Source organism: Salpingoeca rosetta (genome assembly GCF_000188695.1).
Source record: "Salpingoeca rosetta unplaced genomic scaffold supercont1.8, whole genome shotgun sequence".
NCBI lineage: Eukaryota > Choanoflagellata > Craspedida > Salpingoecidae > Salpingoeca > Salpingoeca rosetta.
The window spans coordinates 257,786-282,148 of NW_004754926.1; the positions used below are offsets into that span (position 1 = coordinate 257,786).

The following is a 24,363-nucleotide window of genomic DNA, read 5'->3' on the forward strand; positions in this document are numbered from 1 at the left end:
GCTGCTGCTGCTGCTGCTGCTGCTGCTGCTGCTGCTGCTGTTGTTGTTGTTGTTGTTGTTGTTGTTGTTGTTGTTGTTGTTGTTGTTGTTGTTGTTGTTGTTGTTGTTGTTGTTGTTGTTGTTGTTGTTGTTGTTGTTGTTGTCGTTGTTGTCGCCGCTCACGCTGCAGTGCGCTGCCAGGGTCGAAGATCCAGCTCGTGCCTGGAACAGGACCGGCGAGGGCGCGGTCGTTGCGGTCACTGACGGTGCACACGCGCGGATCCGGGCCCTGAACTGCGAGGGCAAAGCAGTAGCGCCGACCCCGCTTGATCTTGCGATGACTGTGCATGTCTTGACCGTCGTTGGGGTCATACAGGGAGTCTCTGTTCCTGTTGTAGTTCCTGTCAATGTATGATTCATCGAGATACACCTACAGGCAATTGAGCCACGTGAGACACGAAAAGGGAACATTGCACATGCGAAGAAACATCGACAACACAGCAGCATGGGCACACACACACACACACACACACACACACACACACACCTCTCTGAGGCGCTCGTCAGGTGGCAACCTCCTGTTTGCATCAAACTCCTTCAGATACTTCGCCAGCAGCTGCTTGTGCCTCGGGTTCTCTTGAACAACGTGCTTGTTGCCGCGAAGGTAGCCCGCACGACGAAGAAACCGCTGCACTGCCCGCAGAGCCGCCGCCCTGTCCAGTTCGTCGTCACCATCGCCAGCAAACGAAGGTCGTACGTCCACATGCCTGTGCTTGCGTAGGAAGTCAAGCACCTGTACGGCCGTGATGCGGTGTCCACCTTCTCTCTGCATGCGCACGTGATCGCGAACCTGCCTGAGCACACGTTTTGTCGTGGGCACACGTGTCGGCAGCTGTGTCGCCTTCCCACGGCGGTTCTCAACAGAAAGTGTCTTAAGGCCCTGCAGACACGAAGCACATGGAATATGAGCCAACATGAACAGATCTAAGACAAACAGCACGCTGGTGTATGAGTTGACCACAGCAGGTACATCTCCTCAACTCACATCTATGCCGTGCTCTTGCAACAGCTTGTTGAGCATTGCATACTTCCGACGCACAGTGCTGAGGCCAACCCTGTGTTGTTCCAGACCGAGGTAAAAGAGTGAAGTGAGGTCGGCCATGCGAATGAATCATGTCACAGTTGACACATGCAAACACGTCAGCTTGCACACTAACAAAAGAGTGTCAACATACCCCAACTGCTTAGCAGCACGTTCATCGACCTGGCCATTCGAGCGCTTGCCCTTGGACTTCCTCCGGTTCTCCAAGTGTGCCAATTTCAACTGCATGTACACATGCAAAACCAGAAGCGTTTCCTTCTCTGTCAGGGTTCCCTGACCCCTCATGTTCCTCAGGCACGCACATATCTCCACGATCTCCTGAGGAGTCACGTGCTTCTTGGTTACCGGCTTGGGCATGTCTTGTCGTGCCCGCTTTGGTGAGTTGGTGGCAGCTCGCCTTCATCGTCGTCGCTCACCACCTCGGAATCAGGCACAAACTCATCGTCGGTGATGGTGGTTGAAAATTTTTATTTTGCCGACGATTTGCACGAAAGATGCAACTTGACAGCGGTCGCTTGGGGCGTGTGCGTCACCCTTGCACCCCAAACCAGCGCAGATGCATGTGCAAGGCCGACGTGGTGCTGCCGGTCAGCTTTCAAACGACTCAAATCCAACCACAAACGAGAAAAATAAAACCCTACCATTTCGTGTGTCGGGCACTATCACAATCGCCTCCACGCCTCCAACCAACCAACTAAGCCAAACGAACAAACAAACGAACGAACAAACGATGACGACGCTTTGTTGTTTTGTTGATGTGTCTTGTGTGTTTGTGACATGATGATGATGTGTCATTTATTTTTGCGCACTGCCATCTCCCCCTCCATCCATCCATCCATCCCACCACCAGCCGCACCCGCGACCATTTACGTTTATTGTTACACACACACACACACACGCTCTCACATCACATCCCCAGCTCGAGCTAAGCTAAGCCCGTGTTTGGTGTTTACCCAGTCGCCCGTGCGCACGTTCACCTACATTCCAAAACCACCACCAACCAACCAACCCCACCTTCCCTTTCTGGCTGTGTCTGTCTCGCCCCCCCCCCCCCTCTACACGCTGACTTCCCAGAAATTGCACTGCTCCCTCCTGTGCGGGTTCCGAGAAATTGTGTCCGTAGTTTGGGCCTACACGCAACACGCCATATTGAGATTTGTTGGGTGTGCTTGGTTTGTGTAGCGCACGCTCTCCTTCTCTCCTCCTCGTTGGTGTCACTCACGCGTCTCCCTCGAGTCTAAATATTGCACCCGGCTGCTACCCGAACAAGCAAGCAAGCAAGCAAGCGAACGACACACATCAACACGCCGTGTTGATTTGTCTGTGCTTGGTCGACACTTGTTGCTGACTTTGGCGCGGTCGTTCACTTTTTCCTTCTTCCCGACTTACGCATCACTTGACCAAAGTTACTCGTGTAAGCTCGCTGCGAGATCTTGTTCGTCTTCTCCTCCGCCTTTGCTCCGACGAGCCCCGCGTGTCATTTTTCTCCTCGACACCACCCACCAGCCAGCCACCTCGTGCTTGCCGCCGCGCGCCGCCGGCTCCTGTGCTTTCACTGGTGCATCAGCTTTACCTTCCTGCTTCATCATCGTCGCCGCGACCCGGCCCCCCCCCCCTCAGATCTCCCTCATTCTCCCACACTCCTTTTCGTCAACCTCCTTCACCAGCTGTAACCATGATGGACTACAACACACTCATCTCCGTGGCCTTCAACAAGAACTGCACCCTGACACAGTCCCAGCAGAGCCCGCTGCGGAAGGTGTTGTTGCAGAGGACGCTCTGGGTCAAGCTGCAGAACAAGTTTGCCGCCTCGGCCAACATCGAGCGCGACGCCCTGCAGCCCGTGCTGACAGAAGAGGAGATCCGCCCCAGGTCCAAGCGCCACCAGCGCATGACTGCCGAGGCCGACAAGACCGCCAAGAAGATGAGCGCGCTCGCCTCCCAGGTTGAGGACAACTGCCGCACCGCCCCCACCGTCTATGACCAGGCGGAGATTGAGCGCTCCCGCAACATGGATGTCCGCACAGACGCCAACCAGCGGCAGCAGCTGCAGAAGCAGATGCAGCAACACCAGCGACAGCAGCAGCCCATCACGCGCCGCCGGCGCCGCAGCCTCAACCCGGCCCCAACAAGAATCACGCCAACACCGGCAATGGCCCCAGCACCCAAAGTGTACCGCACCGACACCACCAAGAGCGCCATGCATGCACGCAACAGCAACAGCAACAACAACGCAGCAGCCACCCATCCGTACCATCCTCGCAAGAAGGCTGGCCGCCCGCTGTCTTATCCAACCATGCGCTACCACCAGCACCAGCCTCAGCTGCAGCCACAGCCAAACAAGCGCGCGCACCAGCAAGAGCAACAGCAGCAGCAGCAAGTACGCCAAGTCGCACATCGCACGGGCTACTGCTCACCGCGATCCATCCGCCGCCATGTCCAGTCCATGCCTCCAGCCGTCCTGTCCACGGCCCGCTGATGGCTTGTCATTTTTGTCCGATATCGTTTCCTTTGCCTTAGACTGCTGACTCCCTTCTTGCTTGGTGCTTGCTTGCATGCACTTGGCTATTACGACAACCCCCTTCTTGTCATGTGATTTCCCATTTGCCCTCCCCTTGTGTTACCACAAAGCGCATGGAGCAGCAATGCTGCTTCTTTGCCTGCGTGCTTACTTGCCTGCCTGCTTGTTTTTGGATGCTGACCGAGGAACGCGCTTGCTGGCGCTGCGTAGCTTTCACCTTGACTTTCTACGATGATGGTTGTTCCCCCAACCTTGCTGCTGACCTTTGCCTGATGAGGACCCATAGCTGGTGCCGCTGTTCCCTTGTGTGTGTGTGTGTGTGTGTGTGTGTGTACTTGTGTGTACTTGTGTGTACTTGTGTGCCGTGTCACATGCCTCTTGCTTGCGTTTGGCGGTGGTGCTGCTTGGTGCTGGTCACCAACAACTACCGCTTTGTCCAATGAACGACAATCACAATCAATCTACCGGTCAAGTCAATCTCAAGCCTTTCTTTCATTCAAAAGCAAACTGCTGTCTGTGTGTGGACAAGTCTCAAAACGAAGAGAGGAAACAGTGGCGGCACTGCATTGCAAAAAAACCAAACTGACATGCGATGCAAGCAAGCAAGGAGGGGGGGGGGGACGGAAGAGTGCACATGCACGTTTGTTGCGCGCACGTGTGTGTGTGTATGTGTGTGTGTGTGTGTGTGTGTGTGTGTGTATGTGTGTGTGTGTGTGTGTGTGTGTGTGTGTGTGTGTATGTGTGTGTGTGTGTGTGTGTGTGTCATGGGAGCACACGCGTCGTGTGAGCCGCAGCTGGCTGTGTCATGGAGGCGTGAAGCTTGCACGCAATCCCTCCCGCTCTTGGCTGCGCCAGGCGTGCGTGTGAATGTTTTTTGGGGGGGGGGGGGGTGGGAGAAGCAGATGAGCGACACTGGCCTTGTTGCAGGGCAGTTGGCAATGAAACAGAAACACACACACAAACACACACACACACACAGACACACGCAGGCACACAGACACACGCACGCACGCACGCGCACACACACACACACACACCTGCGCTGAAGACAAGATGCCACACAGGCGTAGTTGCCGTTGTACTTCCGCTGCCACTCGCGCGCTTGCAGCTGCTGCACATATGTCGGGAAGAAGATGCGGCGCGCAAACCTGTGTGACAGACATGCATCAAACAGCAGCGCCGTTGGTGTCAAACCTCGTGTTCATTCAAGCGCGCTTGCTTGCATGCATGCAATCAACAGAACACACACAGACACACACACACAGACACAGACACAGACACAGATACACACACACGCACGCACACACGCACACGCACACAGACACACACACAGACACACACACACGCACGCACACGCACACACACACACACACACATATGCACCAAACCGCACCCGAAGAGGTAGTCTGGGAGCATGGCGACGACGACCAGCACAACAAGGGCGCCCCAGTAATAGTCTGTTCCCCACAGGTTGAGCGCAGACCAAAAGATGCCCGGGGTGGTGCCGGAGCCAAAGACAAGCGGGACGCCCTGTGAGTAGAGCACAAACCCAACGAACACAACAAGCGAGCCCCACGTGCACACGTGCCTGCAGGCAACGGTCACCAAAGAACACATGACGCGCACCCGAAACAACAACAGAGAATGGGTGGAAGGATGAGCAATGGGATGAGCAAATCAACTGCCCTCAGAGTACAGGTGAAAAATAGTGCACATGCAACACACGTGACACACGCACACACAACATCTGCGCATACGCACACACACACACACACACAACATCTGCGCATACGCACACACACACAACATCTGCGCATACGCACACACAACATCTGCGCATACACACACACACACACACACACACACAACATCTGCGCACACACACACACACACGCACACACAACATCTGCGCATACGCACACACACACACAGGGACAACACGTGCACATACGTTATCCACGTCCAGTTTCGGGTGTCGGTGGCAATCTTAAGCGTGACGAGGAGGAGGAGGAGAGTGTAAATGGCAGTGCCGAGCCACCACAGCGTCACGCCAGGGCGCATCGACGAGAGAAGCAACGTCATGCCAAAGTACGCGACACTCCCGTGCCAAATCTAAAGCGTGATCGCGGGAGGGAGACAGAACAAGACGGTGGGTGCCATGCACCAGCAATGAGCGCACAACGTGTGAATCACAGGTCAGTATCCATGTGTGCGTGTGTGTGTGCATGTGCATGTGCATGTGCATGTGCATGTGCATGTGTGTGCGTGTGTTATGTATGTGTTTTCACACCCCTTCACCCCCCCCCCCCAAAACACACTCCTCTCCCCCGCCCCCCTTTCCGCACCGCGGTGAGGGTCCAGATGGCAAAGCGGCGCCACGTGAGGATGCGGTTGCCGGAGAAGACGGCATATGTGCGCGGGTGCGACATCAGCAGCGGCGCGTCAATGTCTTGCTCGAAGATTCCAAAGCACAGGATGGGCAGCGACGTGAACAGCACAGACCAGAACGTCAGCAGCCACTGCTCATACAGCGTCTGCAATAACACACGCGCACGTGTTGATGTGTGTGTGTGTGTGTGTGTTGGGTTAGAAAACAGCAGCAAGGCATGAGGAGGAGAAGCAGGAGCAACCAGCGAGTTGCAAGCGCGACGAACACACACACACCCACAGACACACACCCACACGCACACCACCACACACACACACACAGACACACACACACACACATACACACCCACACACACAGACACACACAGACACACAGACACACAGACACACCCACCCACAGACACAGACACACACACACATACATACACATCCTCTGCGCACCTGAGCAGAGAAGAGCGTGCGCGGTCCAAAATAGATGAAGGGGAGGATGTAGATCTGTGGCTCACATTCGCGCAAACGTTTTCAGTTGTGTGTGAGAATGACGCGAGCGTGGTATCAACGGCTGGCCCTGGTTCGAAAAAAGGCATCAACCAGCGCACGCACACACACGCACACACACACACACACACACACACACACACACACACACACACACACACACACACACACACACACACACACACACACACACACACACACACACACACGTACGAGGTTTTTGTAGAAAAAGTACTGGACGGTGTACGCCATGCGCCAATATGAGTAGTGGCCGTGGACGAGAAGAAGACGCGCAAGAAACCGAAATCGCGCAAGCGAATAATCACTGTACGGCGCATTGTTGAAATGTGTGCGTGCGTGTGTGTGTGTGTGTGTGTGTGTGGTGTGTGTGTGCGTGCGTGCGTGTCTGTAAGCACATCATGTTTGATGCGACGCAAGAGACTTGACGTCTCACTTCGCACCCAACAGCCACATTGCCAGCATTCACTTGTGTTACACACACACACACACACACATACACAGAAGCACGTCAGAGCAACGCACCTGGTGCGCGCTGCTTGTCTGCCCTCCTTGCCCGTGATGCCAACACCAATATGCGCCTCCCTGATCATGGCGACGTCGTTCGCACCATCGCCAATCGCCAGCGTGATCGGCGCAGCAGCTACTGCTGGCGGCGAAAACGAATCAGAATCATCTCCAACACCAACACCGCCACTACCGCTGGCTGCTGCTGCTGCTGCACCAGCCGTGCGCTCTCCACCGTTTCCATTTCCATTGCCGGTCCCGTTCCCGCTGTTGCTTGCATGCAAATTCGTGCCCAGCGACATGTCATCGCCCATCACCACGGCCCCCGTCTTCACGAGCCGCACGACTGCCGCTTTCTGCGCGGGCGACAATCGACAGCACAGGACAGCACGGCACCGCCTGGCATGCACGAGTGCATGAATGCGAGCGAGTGCCCGTGCGAGAGTGAGCGAATTCAAATAAGTGTGTGTTGGTGTGTGTATGTGCGCGCATGCGTGCACACGTTCGACTCACAAAGCACAACTCCACATTTCTCAGAAACACTGACGCACACACGCCACATTCATGCACTCTTTCAAGTACAAAACGCTCATCATGTCATGTCTCTCCGCCCCCCTCTCTCTCTCATGCGAGTCCTCAGGCCTCACATGCTGAGTGCGCGGAAGAGGCTGGCATGGTGCTTGAGGGCAACAGCGAGCGTCACGTCGTCCAGGATCAGCGCCACCATCGCCGTCGATCCCTGGTCTGCACTCGGTCGATCCCTGTCACCACACCGCACCACACAGCAATACACCATATCACAACACACCACATCATGTCGCAACACACCATGTCACACCACAACACATCACAGCACAGCACAGACAACCGCATGGAACGCACGCGTACATGCAGTGGGTGCAGAGGTGAGCTTGTGAGACAAAGGTGAGCACCGCAAAGGGGCCGTGGCGTGTTGAGATGAATGCTGTGCATTTGTGCTGACATGCGGTTTTGCATACGTGTACGTGTGCATGTGTATACGTGTACGTGTGCATGTGTATACGTGTGTGGATAATGAGTGGGGGGGGGGATCAAAGTAGGCGTGCTCGGCCACGTTGAGACCATTTCCCTCCACAACAACGGCACGACTCAAGCAAGCACGTGAGGGGCGTACCGCGTGCTTGGCACAGACGGAAGCGTTCCGTACGCTGACGAGGGTGATGACGGTGCCTCATCGCTGTTGCCTGCAAGCATCGCCTCAACCTGCACAAGGGAACGGCCCCCCCCATGCACAGTTGACCATGCATCGGTGCATGTGTAAGTCACAGCACCCAACCAGAGGACAGCAGCATGTAGAGACACAGACAAATCATGTCATCATCGCAGTCGGTCAGAAGCAAACATGGTAGTGTTGTGGTGTGATGCCATCTGTGCTGTTGTGGTATGTCGCGCTGCGCTGCTCTGTGTTGTGAGAACGTACGCGGCGGTAGAACTTGAGCAAAACGCGTTTGCATTCACGCGGATCCTTGATGGAGATTGCTTTGAGGCGGGGGTGGTCGGCCGTGAAGTGGCCTGCGTTGCGCGTGCATGACAACAAGACCGCAATCACGGATTATCACACCGCCAGGTGCAACGTAACACACACACACACACACACACACACACACACACACACACACACACACACACACACACACACACACACACACACACACACACACACACACACACACAAGGTTGGGGGTTGTCCCTCTGCGGCGCACCTGCTGAAATGCTGATATTGATGGCTGTCTGGACCTTATCGCCAGTGAGGACCCAGAGCGCAATTTGCGCCTCACGAATCTTCACGATTGTGTCTGGAACGCCGTCCTGCAATCGATCTTCCACCGCCGTCACTCCGAGCAGCGTCAGGTTCGTCTCAAGTTTGTTGTACAGCGCATTCAACTTCTTCTTGCGGTTCTCCAGTGACTCGTTCGCCTGTGGTTGTGTGTGTGTGTGTGCGAAGAGGGAGGCACGCTTAGCATTGCATTCACATGCCAGCAACATCAAAGCTTCACAGCCTGTTGCCACAAGGCACCGTTCGCATCTTAAACATGCACCAAGCCTGTCCCCCCCCCTTCCGCCTCTGTTCACGTTCCACGACCGCCACGACCATGACCACCAGCAGCTTAATCATCATCATCATCATCATCATCATCACCTTCTGCAGAGCTGGCAAGATGGCATCGGCTTCCTCTTGCGTGAATGTCCGCGACGCAACGACGAGTGTTCGCAGTCCTTTTCGCGAATAGTGATCCAGACACAGCTGGCACGCTGGTGTGTGTGTGTGCGTGCGTGTGTGTGTGAGTTTCAAGCGTGTATGTTCGTGATGAGTTTGAATGAAACCTTGATCGTACGGACGGTGCGTGGTGATGTGTGACACGCACGCACCCACCCACCCACCACCAACTACCACCACACACCTGCGTATCGCTGTCTCTCTTCATTGAGTGCGTGTGCGTGTGCGGCGTTTGTGCGCGGAAGAACAGCACTGTCTGCGCCCTTCAGCAGCAGGCGAACGCGGCCCCGGTCATCTCGCACTAGATGTGCGTGTGTGTGTGTGTGTGTGTATGTGCAAGCGTCAAAATGCAGCAGAAGGAGAAGAACAAGGAAGAGTGTAGCCGTGACACCGCGAGAACACGTGTATTGACGCGCCACCGCAATGTCCACGTTGCTGCGTGACTTTACCAAGTACGCTCATGCGCTTTCGCTTTGAGTCAAACTCGAGCACGTGGATAATCTGCACCAATGGGAAACGAGAAGCACATCGACGGTGAGTGGCTTTGCTGCCGATTGGAACGGGTACAAAGTACGTCGAACCACATCCCAGCACAAGACACAAAGTGCACACAAACACGCACGCACACACACAAGTATACGTACACACGACCGACCTGGTAGGTGAGGAGATTGCCGTTGTGGGAAATGCTCATCTTCTTGTCCGTTCGCTCCTCGAGCTTAAATCCAACCTGCAACCGCAGCAGCAGCAGCAGCAGCAGCAGCAACAACGCGGCACAGCAGTGGAATCAGTGTAAACACACACATCCACCCACACACATCCACCCACACACACACCCACACACACACACCCACACACACACACCCACACACACACACACACACACACACACTCACACACACACATGCAAATAAGCTTCAGTTACAACAACCACAACCACAGTCACTACCGCCATCACAACCACCATCGGCACGACGTATTTACACACCTGGTGCATCTCCGCAGCTTGGACAAGCGCTTCCTCATCTGGCGATGACGCCGCTAATTTTCGCTGCCGGACAGTGGAGCCGTCTGCCGCCACGACACCCTCGTACTCAATCGTGACAGTGTGGCACACGGCCAGGCACTCGAAGAACGCAATCACATCAGCACGCGCCATGACAGAGGTCACGTCCGTTGCTGGCGTTGATGTTGACCCTGCTGCTGTGTCTGGCATGTCATCATGACTCAACTGTGAAGATGTCATCGCCACTTCCTCCAATCCACCGCCATCACCATCGTCGTCATCATCACCGTTGCCACCGCCCAGCAGCGCAACCCTGGACAGCGACCTGTCCGCGAACTCGCCGTCCCCCAGGTCTGCCGCCTCCCCGTCCACCATGCCGTGTTCACGTCCATCACCATTGTTGACAGATCCGCGGTGCACGTGCGCGTGTGTTGTTGATCCACCACGCATCGCCCGCTCCGTTGACGAGCGGCTCGCACGCACATCCACACGCGAAAGCGCAGCCGGTGGCGCTGTTGTTGTTGCTGCCGCTGTTCTTGTGGTTGATGATGACGGTGCTGTGTGACGGTGGGGTGATTGCGTTGGCGATTCAAGGTAGAGCTGGCTCCCGTGCCGCCCACTGCTGCCACCACCACCACGACCACGCCCCGTCCATGCACCGCCATTCGCGTATTGATCTTGATCCTGGTCGTGGTGGCGATGTGTGCTGATAGCGCCACCACTGAACGACGCCGCTGTTGACGGCACAACCGAGGAAGGGGTGGATGCGGAGTGGCGTGATGGCAGCGGCTGCACAGCCAGGCGTTCGTAATAGCCCTCGACAGAGAGACACGTGTCACCAATGTTGCAGTGCTTGAACACCATCTCGTTCTCCGTCAACGTCCCCGTCTTGTCTGCAAACACGTAGTTGATCTGCCCAACGTCCTCCATCAAGTCTGGCACAGGAACGTGATGTTGCGCGAGGAAACGTGCGTCAATGTATGTGTGTGTATGTGTATGTGTGCGCAAAAGTGTGCTAAGAAATGGGTACGCAGGTGCTGGGCGCATTCGTCCACAGCAAGACGAAGTCATCTCAAAGCCAAGCGTTGCTTCTGCACAACGCTACTCTTTGTCCAAAGCACATTAATAAACAAACAAACAAACACACGCACACACACACATCCACGCACAAACAAACACACATCCACAAACAAACACACATCCACGCACAAACATAAACACACTCACACACACACACGCAAACAACCGCGTACAGCCCTTGTCCTTTCCCCCCTCCCATCTCACCGGAAGTCCTGGCCTGTGCCGGCTCGTCCTGAACGGGATCGTACATGTCGACGTCCCACCCGATTAGAAACGACCCAGCCAGCTTCTGCAGCTCCATTGTCACGTAGAGCGAGATGGGGATCACCCAGTTGTAAAGCAGCATGAACGACAGCCAGCTCTTGGCGTTGTCGCCGACAGTCGTCCTGACAATTGGCGTGGAGGGAGGGTGCGTGTGTGTGTGTGTGGGGGGGGGGTTGGGGGTTGGGACACGGGGAACACACAGGGCTGTGAGTAGAGGTGCACTGAGGCATGTGTTGATGAAATAGAGCAGCTGTTATAGAGAAGGAGCGCACGCTCGCACATGTTATAGCATGCACACTCGTCGACGTTCACACACACACATACATGCACATACGTTTCGTCCTGTGCGAAGATGGGCCAGAAGCGACGCTCCTTATCGATCCAGGAGAGGTGCACGAGAACAGAGAGGGTGCACATGATGAGGAGAAACACAAAGTAGAATGCGAGGAAGAAGTTCAGTCGCCGCTCGACAGTCGAGAACTTGAACCGCGCCTTGGGCTGGTTCAGCGCAGTCTTGCTGTCCCTGCAGTTGTGTTGTGTGTTGTGTGTTGTGTGCGTGTGTTGTGTGCGTGTGCGTGTGTGTGTGTTTGCGTGTGTGTGTATGCGTGTGTGTGTGTGTGTGAGGTGGTGGGCTCAACCAGGAACCATGTACAGCATTCTCGTACTCCCGCGCGCACACTCACCCACCCACCCACTCACCCACTCACTCACTCACTCACTCACTCACTCACTCACTCACTCACTCACTCACTCACTCACGCACTCACTCACTCATGCGCTTGCTCCCACCCGAGCAGTCAGCACCACCCTGGATCTTACTTTCCCGTGTAGACGGCGAGACCATAGATGTAATCTGTGTTGCGCAAACGGGCACCTTTCAACAGCAGCTGCTTGATGCCAATGCTTTCCGTTTCTGTACACGCACACACGCACACACAAGCGCACGTGTACAGTGGGTGAAAACAACGCAGCCTGCGTAGTGTGCAGAACAAGCAAAACGAACGGGTGCAAGTGACCCACGCTATCAACACACCACAAACACATATCATCACCACACCAACAACCTCACGACATGCAACCAACCACCCACTCATACCTCCCCACCCGCAAAACCCCCATCACCTCTGCCACAGTCCAGCACACCTTCGCGCTGCTCCCCAGGGCGTGTGCGGTGGACGGTGCCATCGAATTCGTAGAGGTGCGGGTCTGGTGCCGAGCACTCCACGCTCAGCGCGCCGCTGATCAGCTCGCTCCAGCTCTCGTTGTGCAGCAGCTGTGGACAATACCGAACCTGGGACAAAAGATGGAGAGGAGGGGGACGTACGTACGATGTGTGTGAGTGTGTGTGTGTGTGTGTGTGTGAGTGTGCATTGTGTGTGTGCATATGTGTGCATATGTGAGTGAGTGTGAGTGAGCGAGCGAGTGAGTGTGAGTGAGTGAGCGAGTGAGTGTGTGTGCATGTGAATTGTGTGTTGTGTGTCTTGGCTTTGAAGCAGTGGGGAACGTTTGATCAGCACGCGAACAGCAACGCACAACGAGCGAGCAAGCAGCAAGGGCGCCACCTTGAGCGTGGCTTCGCCGTCGAGGTTTGCTGTTGTGATGAAGCAGTCGTGCGAGGCAATGGACGACGACAGCAGCACGAGATCGCACGGAAACTCCTCGCCGTCCAGCACCTGGGGACGCGCAGCGAGGGAAGGGTGTGAGGGTGTGAGGGTGTGCAGCGTGAGAGTGTGAGGGTGTGAGGGCGGTGCAAGCAGAGCGGACGCAACACCAGCGATCAAGGCGGCTGTGTCGTCCACTGACATGACAAGTACACCAAATCAGGCGATGCGTGATGCTCCGCACAAATATGCACACGCTTACAAGTGCAAGACATGCACGGAACAAGGAATACGTGGAGACACTCGCATGACTTTCTCAAGCACACCTCTATATCTGCAAACACACGCACACACACACACACGCACGCATGCATGCATAATACCTTTACAATGTCGCCAACGCGGACGTCTTGGTAGTTGATGTCGTGGTGCTGGCCCTGGTTGTCCAGGATGCGCGTCTTGCGAAGGTTGATCTCCGCGTCTGCTCGATGCCGCTAACGGTGCGGGATGGGGGAGGCGGTGGCGGTGGTGGTGATTGTAATCGTTGTGGTTAGCGGTGGTGGTCGTGTGTGGTGGTATGTGTTTCGTGATAAGAGTGGCGTTGTGAGTGTTGATGTCGGATACCGATTGACAGACACAAAGCGCGGAAGAAGGAGGGAGCACCGGGGCGACAATTGGTGGTATGAGCACCCTGCCACTGAACATGATGTGATGCCACACGCAGTGGTGCTTACTTACCCTGTAGTCCTCGTAGGCTTGCTTGATGGCCGTGACGCCGATGACGAACACAAGTGGCAGCACAGACGTGATGGGAGCAATCACAGCGACTCCAGGAATCTACATTCACAACGGCGCATGTGTGGAGACAGTGATTTGGTGGTGGTAACGGTGACGTGTGCGTGTAAGTGCAGTTGGTTGCTTGTGGTGCACTTGAGGTGGCAGCTTGGTGCGGTGATGTAAACCCCACACACGTTGTCCCCACTCACACACACACTATCCATGTGTTCACACGCACGTATGCGATGATCATCATGGTCAGGAAGTAAAAATTGGCTGCGCGGCGAAACTGCTCAAACAAGTTGATCGGGAGGAAGGTCAAGAGCGTGTACTTGGAAGTGATCACTCGGTTATCGCAGTACTCTGTGAAAACCAGCGCATGCATCGTTCAGTCGCAGGCATGAGCCGAGCAGCAACAGCAGCCATCATCTTCGTCGAGCACGACACCAAACACACACACACACACAAACACACATACAAACACACACACACACACATACACACATACACACACACACATGCACAGGCACATACACACACACACACACACACCAGAGCGACGTGATCCTGGCGAGGTGGCTTCATCTTCGGACAACGGCTGGGCCTTGACGGCGCGAGGGCCATGCCCATCATCACCAGCAGCACCAGCCATGCCGCTTGCTGTCTTGGCTGTTGTGCTCGCTTGCTGTTGCTGGCTGGAGGGGTGTCCGTTTCTTGTTTTGCTGACTCAGGAACCGATGTGATGACATGAGTCATCAGCAAGAGAACAAGAAGGCGACACCACAAATATTACTTCTTGTGGCGACACGACAGAGGGAGATATGCAGGGAGGACAGCCCAGCGGTGGCAACGGCACACGTTCCTGTGAAACCAGAGTGCACCCACCCACCAAGCAAGCAACCAAGCAACCAAGCAACCAAGCAACCAACAACCACTCGACTCGACACAGCAGTGTACGTGTGAGTCTACACGCGCGCACACTTGTGGGGGACACATGATGATGTGGGCTGTTGCTGTGCAGTGGCCATTGCATGGGTGTTGCTTGCCATGACACCCGCACCACATGCACGGAGACCACGACAACCGTGTGCAAAAGAAAGGAGGGAAGCAGCAAGTAAGTTCTTCCTTTTGCATCACGTATGTGTCCCACTTCTCTCTCACCACCACACACACACACACGTGCCTGCTTGCGTGCTCGCTTGCTTGCTTGCTGTGTTGCTGGGTGCACGCACACACACACACACACACACACAGACACGCACGTACACACAACACAGACAGTGTGGCACCAGCACAACAACAACGACAACAACGCCACCCACAGTGACCACCTCACCAACGTCGCACTGCCGTTTCCAGACAACAGGCCCCGCATGACCTTGCCACTTGCAACGGCGTTGTTGCGCAGCGGGCGGGGATGCATGGTGATGAGCCACCTTCCCTCCTCAAGCAAGGCAACAATGCCATTCCCTGGCACTGGGCTCACTGCCAGACAACCAGCACCAACTTTTGCCACTGCGTGCGTGCGTGTGATGTGTGATGTGTGATGTGTGTGCGTGTTTGTGGCACACGATGTGCGCACGCGTGCGTTTTTGCATGGAGTGCATCACTGGCAATGCCCCTGGCTGCTGGGCGCTGTCGCTTGTGCTGGCGGTATTGGTCCTGCTGCTGAAGCAAGGGCACACACACACACGCACATATCGCCATTCCTCACACACCACACCAACAGCCAACCCGCAACAACAACCATATCAGCAGCAGCAGCAGCAGCAGCACACGAGCAAGAGCTGGAGTGCATGCACACATAACCACAGCCGACCACAGACCACAAACCACAGCCGACCACAGACCACAGCAGCCTCATTTGCGTTCATCCTCATTCAACCTCTCCCACGCAGCTTTTGACCGCGTTCCTTCTTCTTGTTGGCCTCGATCTACCACTACTTAACACATACACAATCACAATGGCACGCACGGCAATCTTCCTCACCTTCGCAGCAGCTATGCTCGCTGGTACGTGTGGCATGCATGTGTGTGTGTGTGTGTGGCATGCGTTCGCCCATGAGAACATGTTTTTCGTGATGTTTGTGGGCACATGTCGTTGTGCTGGTTCTCGGTCGACTGGACGCCTTTTCTGTGTGTTGTGCATCGTGTCACCCTGCATTCAACTCAACTTAACTGTGCCTGCTCACCCACGTGCACACCCATACACGCACGTCTCACCTTCGATTGGTCTCACCATCTTGTAATGCGCTTCCCTCTCGCGCGTCGCCCCCCCCCCCCCTTTTCGACTACACAAACAACAACAACAACACAGCCGCCGCTGCCACTGAGGTTCGGCTGACCCAGATTTCGTCGTTTGACCGCTTTGCCGGCGATGTCGAGGATGCGACCACCACCAGCACAGGCTGCGTCTCGCTCGGCGTGTCCAACTCCGGTTACCAGTTCACCCCCGCCGATGCCAACACCGTCACCCCTGTCTGCATCGACTCGTGCAACGAGAACGGCTGCTACACATTCTCCGAGGGCTGCGGGGCTGGCTGCGACTTCTGCGCGGAGGTTTCCGAGTGCACGGACAGGGACGGCTTCAAGCGCTGCACAGAGCTCCTCAGCTGCCCATGCGTTGTTGGCGCGTACACGTGCGAGCCCGCAAACGTCGGCGTCTCCATCGAGTCTGTGGTGCGTACCAATTTGGTTGTGTCTGTTTGTGTCTGTGTGAGTTACGTGTGTGTTTGTGGGCGTAGGAATTTGTTTGTGTGTGATTGTGTGTGTGATTGCGTAGCAGAGTGTGCAAGATTGCTCAGTTGTGGTTCTGTGTGTGCCAGTGGTTGCACATCGTGTGCCAGCGGTCAGTGTTGACTCATGCGTAACCAACACAGCTCACTCTTATGCACTTCACCCACCACCACGCTGCTGCTGCTGTTGTTGTTGTTGTTGTTGTTGTTGTTGTTGTTGGTGTTGTTGTTGTTGTTGTTGTTGTTGTTGTTGTTGTTGTTGTTGTTGTTGTTGTTGTTGTTGTTGTTCAGCCCGAGGACAGCGACGCGCGCCGCCTTGACCTGCTCACCACGGGCGGATACTTTGCGTACTTTGCGCAGGAGGACTGCACCGGCACGGGCTTCAACATGCTTGCATGCAGCGCAAAGGACGGAGACTGCAAGGTGCAGTGTGCATGTGCATTGTGCAAGATTTGTGTGCTTGTGGTGGGGTTGTGGTATGCTTGGCGTTGGTTTGCTGCAGCCTTCGCTGCTGCGCTTGCGCTTTCGGTTGCCATCTTTCCCCTTCCCAATTGTTTTTGTGCCAAGGGGCTTTGCTCCCACCCTTTCCCTTCTGCTGTTACCGCGACATGATTCGTCTTCTCGTCTCGTCACACCCACATCTCACCCACCTTTTCTCATCCCATGCACTCACACATTTGCTGTATCACCACGCAAACGCACCACAGGGCCTTGCACCGTGCACCTCGTCTGACGGCAGCTGCTGCAAGCTTGTCCCCACGGCCTAGATCCTGCACCCCACCTCTCCTATCCATTCATTCAACTTCCACACATACCTATCCTTCCTATCCGTCCGTCCACCCATCCATCCATTCTCCTTCCCGCCCTTTTTTTCCCCTGAATAAGTGTCGTCCTCGTCTCGTCGTCTGCGATGTTTCGTGGCAACCTGCAACAGAATCATGCCTACATGTCTACATGCCAACCTTCCCCCTCCTCCCAACTGAAACGTTTGTTGAACTACCTTGACCACCAATGTATGGCGTGCTGTTGCTGTCCTGTCCCTTGCCACGCCCTGTATGACTGTGTCTTTGCGTCATGCGGTGGGTGACGATATGTGCCCACCTGGGCGGTTTGCCCGTTGCTGTCGTCAGCGTGAGCTACACGCTGGCTGGGCACCGTTCGTGGCAGTTGTGTTGTCGCGTTGATGGCGTGGTTTGTTGTTTGTTGTTGTCTGGCTTGTCTGGCTTGTTGTGAGTCTGCTGTCGTAGTCGTTGGTGTTGGTGCTGTTTGCTTTTATTACTTGTACCGTGCGTGTGTGCTTCTACCATGCATCGCACACGCACGCGAACGTGTGTGAGGGGTGTAAATCACTTTTGTGATTCGTCTACTACAGCATCCACTTTCTCTCTATCGCGCGCACGTTCGAGGAGGATTTGAGCAGGCCCTGCACACACAACAGAGTGCACAACACACACACACACACACCACACACACACACACAGCGTGCACACGCACAGTGCACGCGCACACACACACGCACGCACAGTGCACGCGCACACACGCACACACGCACACAGTGCACACACAACGCATCAGCCAGCTGAACGTGTGTATTGTTATGTGATCAGGTACCCTTGTGGCCATGATCACTGCCATCTGGGCAGCACAACGGGAAGACACAATGCCGTGGACATGAAAGCATTGGAATTGACAAGGAAATGCACAACACATACACCGAGAAGGAAAGCGAGCCTGTGAACATTGGAGCCAGCCAACGAAACGAAGCGACAACCCGAAAAGGCAAAACGAAGCCGAGGAAAGGAGATCACGCAAAGGACGGCACTTGCACAAGCGAACCGTCACGGTCAACACAGATAAGCAACGGCAAACGTAGCACACACTCATTGATGCGTTCTTACATACATCGCGCAACCACACAAACACACAGATACACACAGACACACAGACACACGCACACACACACACAGACACACACGCACACACACACATACACACACACAATGGTGCATACACACGTCACGCAACCACACGCCCCGTCAACTCGCTCAGTTTGTGTGGTGGTCAAAGCACGGGGGAATTGGGTTGGTGCCGTGCGTGGCAGTGGAGTTGGCGACGCCTTTGCACTTGTAGTACTTGTCGCCCCACGGGTACACGCCAGGGTTGACCACCTTGACGTTGTCAAACGCAATCGCCTCCATGGGTTTGGTGCTGTTGCCCAGGATCACGCCAGGGCTCCACAGTGGGTCATACACAACAATGTCGCGCAGCACAATGTTGTGCCAGTGCATGTTGCTCGGCACAGGGCACTTGGCAATGGGGTCCTCCGGCCACAGCAACGAGCACGCGTGCTTGTAGCCGGCCTGCTGCGGGCCAATCCAGATGGCCCATTGGGTCGGGTTGTAGATGGTGATGTTCTCGTACAGGACATCGGAGATGGAGCCAGTTGCCGGGTCATCCTCCGGCCGCGACTTCATATAGATGCCCTTGAACGTGTTGTGCATCACGCTGTCACGGAAGGTGATGTTGCGCACGCACGTGTGCGCGAGGGAGGCGCCGATGGACCCGATGGTGAGGCCGACACCGCTGGCGTTGATGCGCTCAAAGAGCATGTTCTCGCTGCACGGGGAGCGGATGCTGTCCCCCGTCTGCTGCTTCACGGCAATGCAGTCGTCGTCGTTCCAGATGTTGCAGTCGTGGATGTGCACGTTCTTGCCCGCCACGTCAAACCCGTCTGTGTTGAAGGCGGTGAGGTCGAAGAGATCGTGGTAGGGGCGGTCCGTGCGCCGCGCATCCACGTCGCAGTAGCGGATCACAACGTCCTCCACGTCCTCTGCCATCACGTGGTAGTAGGGTGAGTTCTTGAACAGGATGTGCTCAAACAGCAGCTGCGACGCGTTGTGGATGTACAGCATCTTGGGCCTGTTCTCGCCAATGAGCAGGTACTCCACCGCGCCCCACCACGCGCTGCCGTGGCCGTCGATGGTGCCCATGCCGGAGCTGGTGATGGTGATGTTGTCGACGTTCTCCAGGTGCATGCACTCAAACACGCGCCCATCGGGGTGGCGCGGCCACGCCTTCATGTCGTCCAGGTACGCCAGCGTGCCGTCAATCTGGATCACCACGTCCCGAATGCCCGTGGCGTAGATGCCGCCCATGAGCCAGAAGGTCGTGTTTGGAATGAGCAGCGTGTCCCCGGGCGCCAGGCTGGCCAGCGTCGTGTTCATTAGCTTGCTGTTTGCCTGCGCGACAGAGAGGGACTTGTCGTTGGCCACGCCACCAACCTTGGCAAAGTCCACCACGTGCGCAGCCGCCTCGATGCTGTGGTGCATGTGCATCACGGTTGCTCCAGCGTGCTTGCCGTTCACAGGCACGGCAGCAGCGGTGACGCTGCCCGCAATAACAGCGACAGCCACCAAACTCACCACCGCGGTCACCATCGCCATCCCTCGTGACGTGATCGGCGTCATCGGTGCGCTCCTCTTCATCCTCCCTGTCACAAACACACACTCGCACAGGGGCGCTGATGGCTCAACTTTTGCTCTGCGTTGCTTTGGTTGAGCTTGTTGTTGTGGGTTGTCTTCTTGGTTTGTTTGGAGACGTTGATTGCTGAAATTTGATTGAAAATGTACATAAAAGACGCCCCTCCAAACAATTTGTGCTGTTGTGTTCGTAAGTCGCGACACGACAGAGGGAGATATGCAGGGAGGACAGCCCAGCGGTGGCAACGGCACACGTTCCTGTGAAACCAGAGTGCACCCACCCACCAAGCAAGCAACCAAGCAACCAAGCAACCAAGCAACCAACAACCACTCGACTCGACACAGCAGTGTACGTGTGAGTCTACACGCGCGCACACTTGTGGGGGGACACATGATGATGTGGGCTGTTGCTGTGCAGTGGCCATTGCATGGGTGTTGCTTGCCATGACACCCGCACCACATGCACGGAGACCACGACAACCGTGTGCAAAAGAAAGGAGGGAAGCAGCAAGTAAGTTCTTCCTTTTGCATCACGTATGTGTCCCACTTCTCTCTCACCACCACACACACACGTGCCTGCTTGCGTGCTCGCTTGCTTGCTTGCTGTGTTGCTGGGTGCACGCACTCACACTCACACACACACACACAGACACGCACGTACACACAACACAGACAGTGTGGCACCAGCACAACAACAACGACAACAACGCCACCCACAGTGACCACCTCACCAACGTCGCACTGCCGTTTCCAGACAACAGGCCCCGCATGACCTTGCCACTTGCAACGGCGTTGTTGCGCAGCGGGCGGGGATGCATGGTGATGAGCCACCTTCCCTCCTCAAGCAAGGCAACAATGCCATTCCCTGGCACTGGGCTCACTGCCAGACAACCAGCACCAACTTTTGCCACTGCGTGCGTGCGTGCGTGTGCGTGATGTGTGATGTGTGTGCGTGTTTGTGGCACACGATGTGCGCACGCGTGCGTTTTTGCATGGAGTGCATCACTGGCAATGCCCCTGGCTGCTGGGCGCTGTCGCTTTGTGCTGGCGGTATTGGTCCTGCTGCTGAAGCAAGGGCACACACACACACGCACATATCGCCATTCCTCACACACCACACCAACAGCCAACCCGCAACAACAACCATATCAGCAGCAGCAGCAGCAGCAGCAGCAGCAGCACACGAGCAAGAGCTGGAGTGCATGCACACATAACCACAGACGACCACAGACCACAAACCACAGACGACCACAGACCACAGCAGCCTCATTTGCGTTCATCCTCATTCAACCTCTCCCACGCAGCATCTTTCTTTGACAAACGCAAGAGTTGAATCGCTTGCGCTCTATTCATATCATCACACACATTGACCACCAAGATGATGGCCACGAAGGTGCTTGCGCTTGTGGCACTGTTTGCCGCTGCCACTTCAGCCACAAGCATCCTTGACTGCGACCAGGATTCGCGAGCAACTTTCTTCCAACAAGTGCGTGCCTGCATGTGTGTGTATGTGTGTGTGTATGTGTGTGCGCGCGCGCGTGCGTGCTGTATTGACTTTGAGTTTTCCTGAAGCGGGCGTGATGGCGATGATGATGATGCGAAAGGAGAAGATGAATGTCGGCACGTGTGGCGACATTGGAGATGGTGTGCGCGTGTGGATTTGTCTCGCGTGCGTTGTTATATTGGTATCTCTCTTGCTGTGTGTCGCGTCCCCCACTTTCTTCTTCTCCACACCACTCACTGTTGGGGAATGTATGCTTTGTGTGTCACCATGCTCTCTGCAGTGCTGTGTGAACGACCAGCAGATTTACATCAGCATCGACTTCTGCGCACGCAACGAGTTCTTCCAAAACGACGTATGTGTGAATCATTGTCGAGTGTTGCTTCTGCCGTGGCAAACGGGCCCTGCTGTGGTGTGCTTGTGTGTGCTCGTGTGCTCGCATGAGTTGTTGCGCTGTTTTACGTGTCGAGAACGGCCACACTCCCACACCACTTGCTCTTTGTTTCCTTTCTTCGCTCCTCTCACCAACACCCAACACTCCACACTCCATTCAACACTCGACACACCATTTTCTGCAACAATTGCACCGTACCGCGTCCAGGTTGAGGGCTGCAGCACGTTTGCCGACAACTGCCCCCTGCGCGCCAGCGTGCAGGACCAGATTGAGAACCGTGACCCGCTTGCCGCCATCGACCACTGCCTCCCCGACGAGATCACGCTCGAGACGGACCGCGGCGAGGCCGAGGTGCGCGGGGTGTGGTCCATCAGCACTTCCGGCTCCGACTACCAGGGCGGCACGTTCATCCACGACAACTTCCGCCACGGCGCCCGCGCTTTTGCTCGCTTCAGCGCAAGCTTCCTTGCTGGCGGTGCGTCCGTGTATGTGTGTGTGTGTGTGTGTGTTGTGCTGTGTATGCTGTTGTGTGTGTGTGTGTGTATGCGCACGTCTGTCTCTGGCTCTCTCTGGCTGGCTCTCTCTGGCTCTCTCTCCCTCTCTGTGGCTCTTTGTCTCTCTGTCTCTCTGTCTCTCTCTCCCTATCCTGGCTTTGGCTTTGTGCTCCTCGTGCTCACATGCGACCAATCTCCCTTACCCATGTCACACACACACACACACACCCTTCCACCACTCGGCAGGCGACTATGATGTGTACATCTCGTACGGCGTGCACCCTGTGCACTCGAGCAACGTCGCCGTCTCCGTGCAGTCTGCCAACGACTACCAGATTGTGTATGTGGACCAGAAGACCTCTCCCCCAGGCGATGACGGCATGACCGGTTACGAGAAGCTCGGCACGTTCACGTTCACCGGCTTTGACGACGATGAGTACGTGCAGGTGAACACGGCTGGCACAGACCGGTACGAGCTTGTGACTGCAGACACGGTGCGCTTTGTGCGTGTGCCTTGCCCAAGCACCACCACGACCACAACCACCACGACAACGACGACCACCACGACCACCACCACTACGACGACCACAACCACGACCACAACCACCACGACCACAACCACCACCACAACCACGACGACCACAACCACCACCACAACCACCACCACCACAACCACCACCACTACCACCACCACCACAACCACTACGACGACCACCAACACGCCGCAGACGTACGCGGAGTGCGCGTTTGCGTGCCGCTTCGACGCTGCGCAGTGCCGCCTGGCGTGCGACGGTGTGCTGCTTCCGTTTTACTGCCGTCTCGGGTGCAAGCAGACCGAGCACGACTGCATGCAGGACTGCGAAGCCATTGCCGAGGCAACACGCGACCAGACCACCATCCCCACCTCCACCACGCCGCGTCCGACCACAACCACAACCACACGGCCCATGACCACGACTCGCACCACCACCCGCGCCCCGACGACCACCACCACCCGCACCACGACGACGACCACCACCACCGTCAGGACGACGACGACAACCCCGACAACGCGCACAACCACGCCCGGCGTGCCCACCACCACCTTTGCCGGCTGCCCGCCAACCCGTGATTGCCGGTGCGTGCATGCGTGTGTGTGTGTGTGTGTGTGTGTGTGTGTGTGTGTGTGTGTGTGTGTGTGTGTGTGTGTGTGTGTGTGTGTGTGTGTGTGGTGTGTGTGTGTTGTGTGTGTGTTGTGCCTTGTGTTTGTGGGTGTGTTTTGCCTTGCCTGCCTCTGCCGCTCTTTTTTTTCTCCCACTTTCAAGGCCAACCATCTCATCCAACTCTTCTCTGCCTCACTTCCCCCCCCCCCCCACCCTCAACAGGTGCAAGCCCGGTGCCGTTGCGGTGTATTTTGACGACAGCAACGGCTGCCGCACGTGCTCGTGCGTGCTGAGCGACGCCACCACCACCACACAGGCTGGTGCCTCGACCACAACCACAGCCGCCGCGCCCACGACGACCACCACCACGCCTGCTGCCACCACCACCACGCCTGCTGCCACCACCACGACCGCCACAGGCTCCACCACAACAGTAGCGGGGACCTGCCCGCCAGAGCGCACATGCCGGTGAGTCTTTGTCGTCAAATGCACACAGCGGTTGACTGTCACACTTCATTCAGCCTCTCTGGTTTACATCGTGTGTGTGTGTGTGTGTGTGTGTGTGTGTGTGCGTGTCGTCTGTGTGTCTGTGTCTGTGTCTGTGTCTGTGTGTGTGTGTG

The 24,363-nt window shown here is 56.0% G+C and overlaps 6 protein-coding genes across 6 annotated transcripts in view; 3 read left to right on the forward strand and 3 right to left on the reverse strand.

Moving 5' to 3' along the window:
- Nucleotides 1-1,438, reverse strand: part of PTSG_03512 (uncharacterized protein) — a gene marked incomplete at its 5' end in the record, with an annotated part of 8,203 nt that extends 6,765 nt beyond the window's left edge. The window contains 4 exons of the mRNA XM_004995189.1: nucleotides 245-409; nucleotides 527-919; nucleotides 1,025-1,094; nucleotides 1,215-1,438. Coding sequence (XP_004995246.1) covers nucleotides 245-409; nucleotides 527-919; nucleotides 1,025-1,094; nucleotides 1,215-1,438 — 852 coding nt within the window. The remainder of the gene's footprint in view (nucleotides 1-244; nucleotides 410-526; nucleotides 920-1,024; nucleotides 1,095-1,214) is intronic.
- Nucleotides 1,439-2,756: 1,318 nt separating this feature from the next.
- PTSG_03513 (uncharacterized protein) lies at nucleotides 2,757-3,614 on the forward strand (the record flags this gene model as incomplete). The annotated part of the gene is made up of 1 exon (XM_004995190.1): nucleotides 2,757-3,614. The coding sequence occupies one exon, from the start codon at nucleotides 2,757-2,759 to the stop codon at nucleotides 3,558-3,560; it is 804 nt and encodes a 267-aa protein (XP_004995247.1). The 3' UTR covers nucleotides 3,561-3,614.
- Nucleotides 3,615-4,340: 726 nt separating this feature from the next.
- Nucleotides 4,341-14,799, reverse strand: PTSG_12035 (uncharacterized protein). The gene is made up of 26 exons (XM_004995191.1): nucleotides 14,551-14,799; nucleotides 14,237-14,361; nucleotides 13,960-14,058; nucleotides 13,605-13,715; nucleotides 13,183-13,293; nucleotides 12,764-12,911; nucleotides 12,440-12,533; nucleotides 11,955-12,143; nucleotides 11,561-11,742; nucleotides 10,259-11,211; nucleotides 9,926-10,000; nucleotides 9,720-9,771; nucleotides 9,455-9,571; nucleotides 9,193-9,305; nucleotides 8,756-8,969; nucleotides 8,473-8,564; nucleotides 8,167-8,255; nucleotides 7,661-7,774; nucleotides 7,032-7,412; nucleotides 6,702-6,813; nucleotides 6,432-6,485; nucleotides 5,948-6,136; nucleotides 5,554-5,714; nucleotides 4,996-5,190; nucleotides 4,640-4,750; nucleotides 4,341-4,448 (listed from the first exon to the last, which is right to left on the reverse strand). The coding sequence occupies exons 1-26, from the start codon at nucleotides 14,648-14,650 to the stop codon at nucleotides 4,406-4,408; spliced, it is 4,224 nt and encodes a 1,407-aa protein (XP_004995248.1). The 5' UTR covers nucleotides 14,651-14,799; the 3' UTR covers nucleotides 4,341-4,405.
- Nucleotides 14,800-15,962: 1,163 nt separating this feature from the next.
- On the forward strand, nucleotides 15,963-17,500 carry PTSG_03516 (uncharacterized protein; the record flags this gene model as incomplete). Its single annotated transcript, XM_004995192.1, has 4 exons — nucleotides 15,963-16,011; nucleotides 16,316-16,677; nucleotides 17,025-17,156; nucleotides 17,441-17,500. The coding sequence occupies 4 exons, from the start codon at nucleotides 15,963-15,965 to the stop codon at nucleotides 17,498-17,500; spliced, it is 603 nt and encodes a 200-aa protein (XP_004995249.1).
- An 805-nt stretch (nucleotides 17,501-18,305) lies between these two features.
- Nucleotides 18,306-20,346, reverse strand: PTSG_03517 (uncharacterized protein). The gene has a single exon (XM_004995193.1). It carries the CDS (start codon nucleotides 20,216-20,218, stop codon nucleotides 18,779-18,781), a length of 1,440 nt encoding a protein of 479 aa, XP_004995250.1. The 5' UTR covers nucleotides 20,219-20,346; the 3' UTR covers nucleotides 18,306-18,778.
- Nucleotides 20,347-21,468: 1,122 nt separating this feature from the next.
- The window catches only part of PTSG_03518 (uncharacterized protein), a gene marked incomplete at its 3' end in the record, with an annotated part of 3,610 nt that continues 715 nt past the window's right edge, over nucleotides 21,469-24,363 (forward strand). Inside the window, exons 1-5 of the mRNA XM_004995194.1 lie at nucleotides 21,469-21,698; nucleotides 21,997-22,068; nucleotides 22,315-22,582; nucleotides 22,848-23,718; nucleotides 23,966-24,211. Of these exons, the coding sequence (XP_004995251.1) occupies nucleotides 21,591-21,698; nucleotides 21,997-22,068; nucleotides 22,315-22,582; nucleotides 22,848-23,718; nucleotides 23,966-24,211 (1,565 nt within the window). The 5' untranslated portion in view covers nucleotides 21,469-21,590. The remainder of the gene's footprint in view (nucleotides 21,699-21,996; nucleotides 22,069-22,314; nucleotides 22,583-22,847; nucleotides 23,719-23,965; nucleotides 24,212-24,363) is intronic.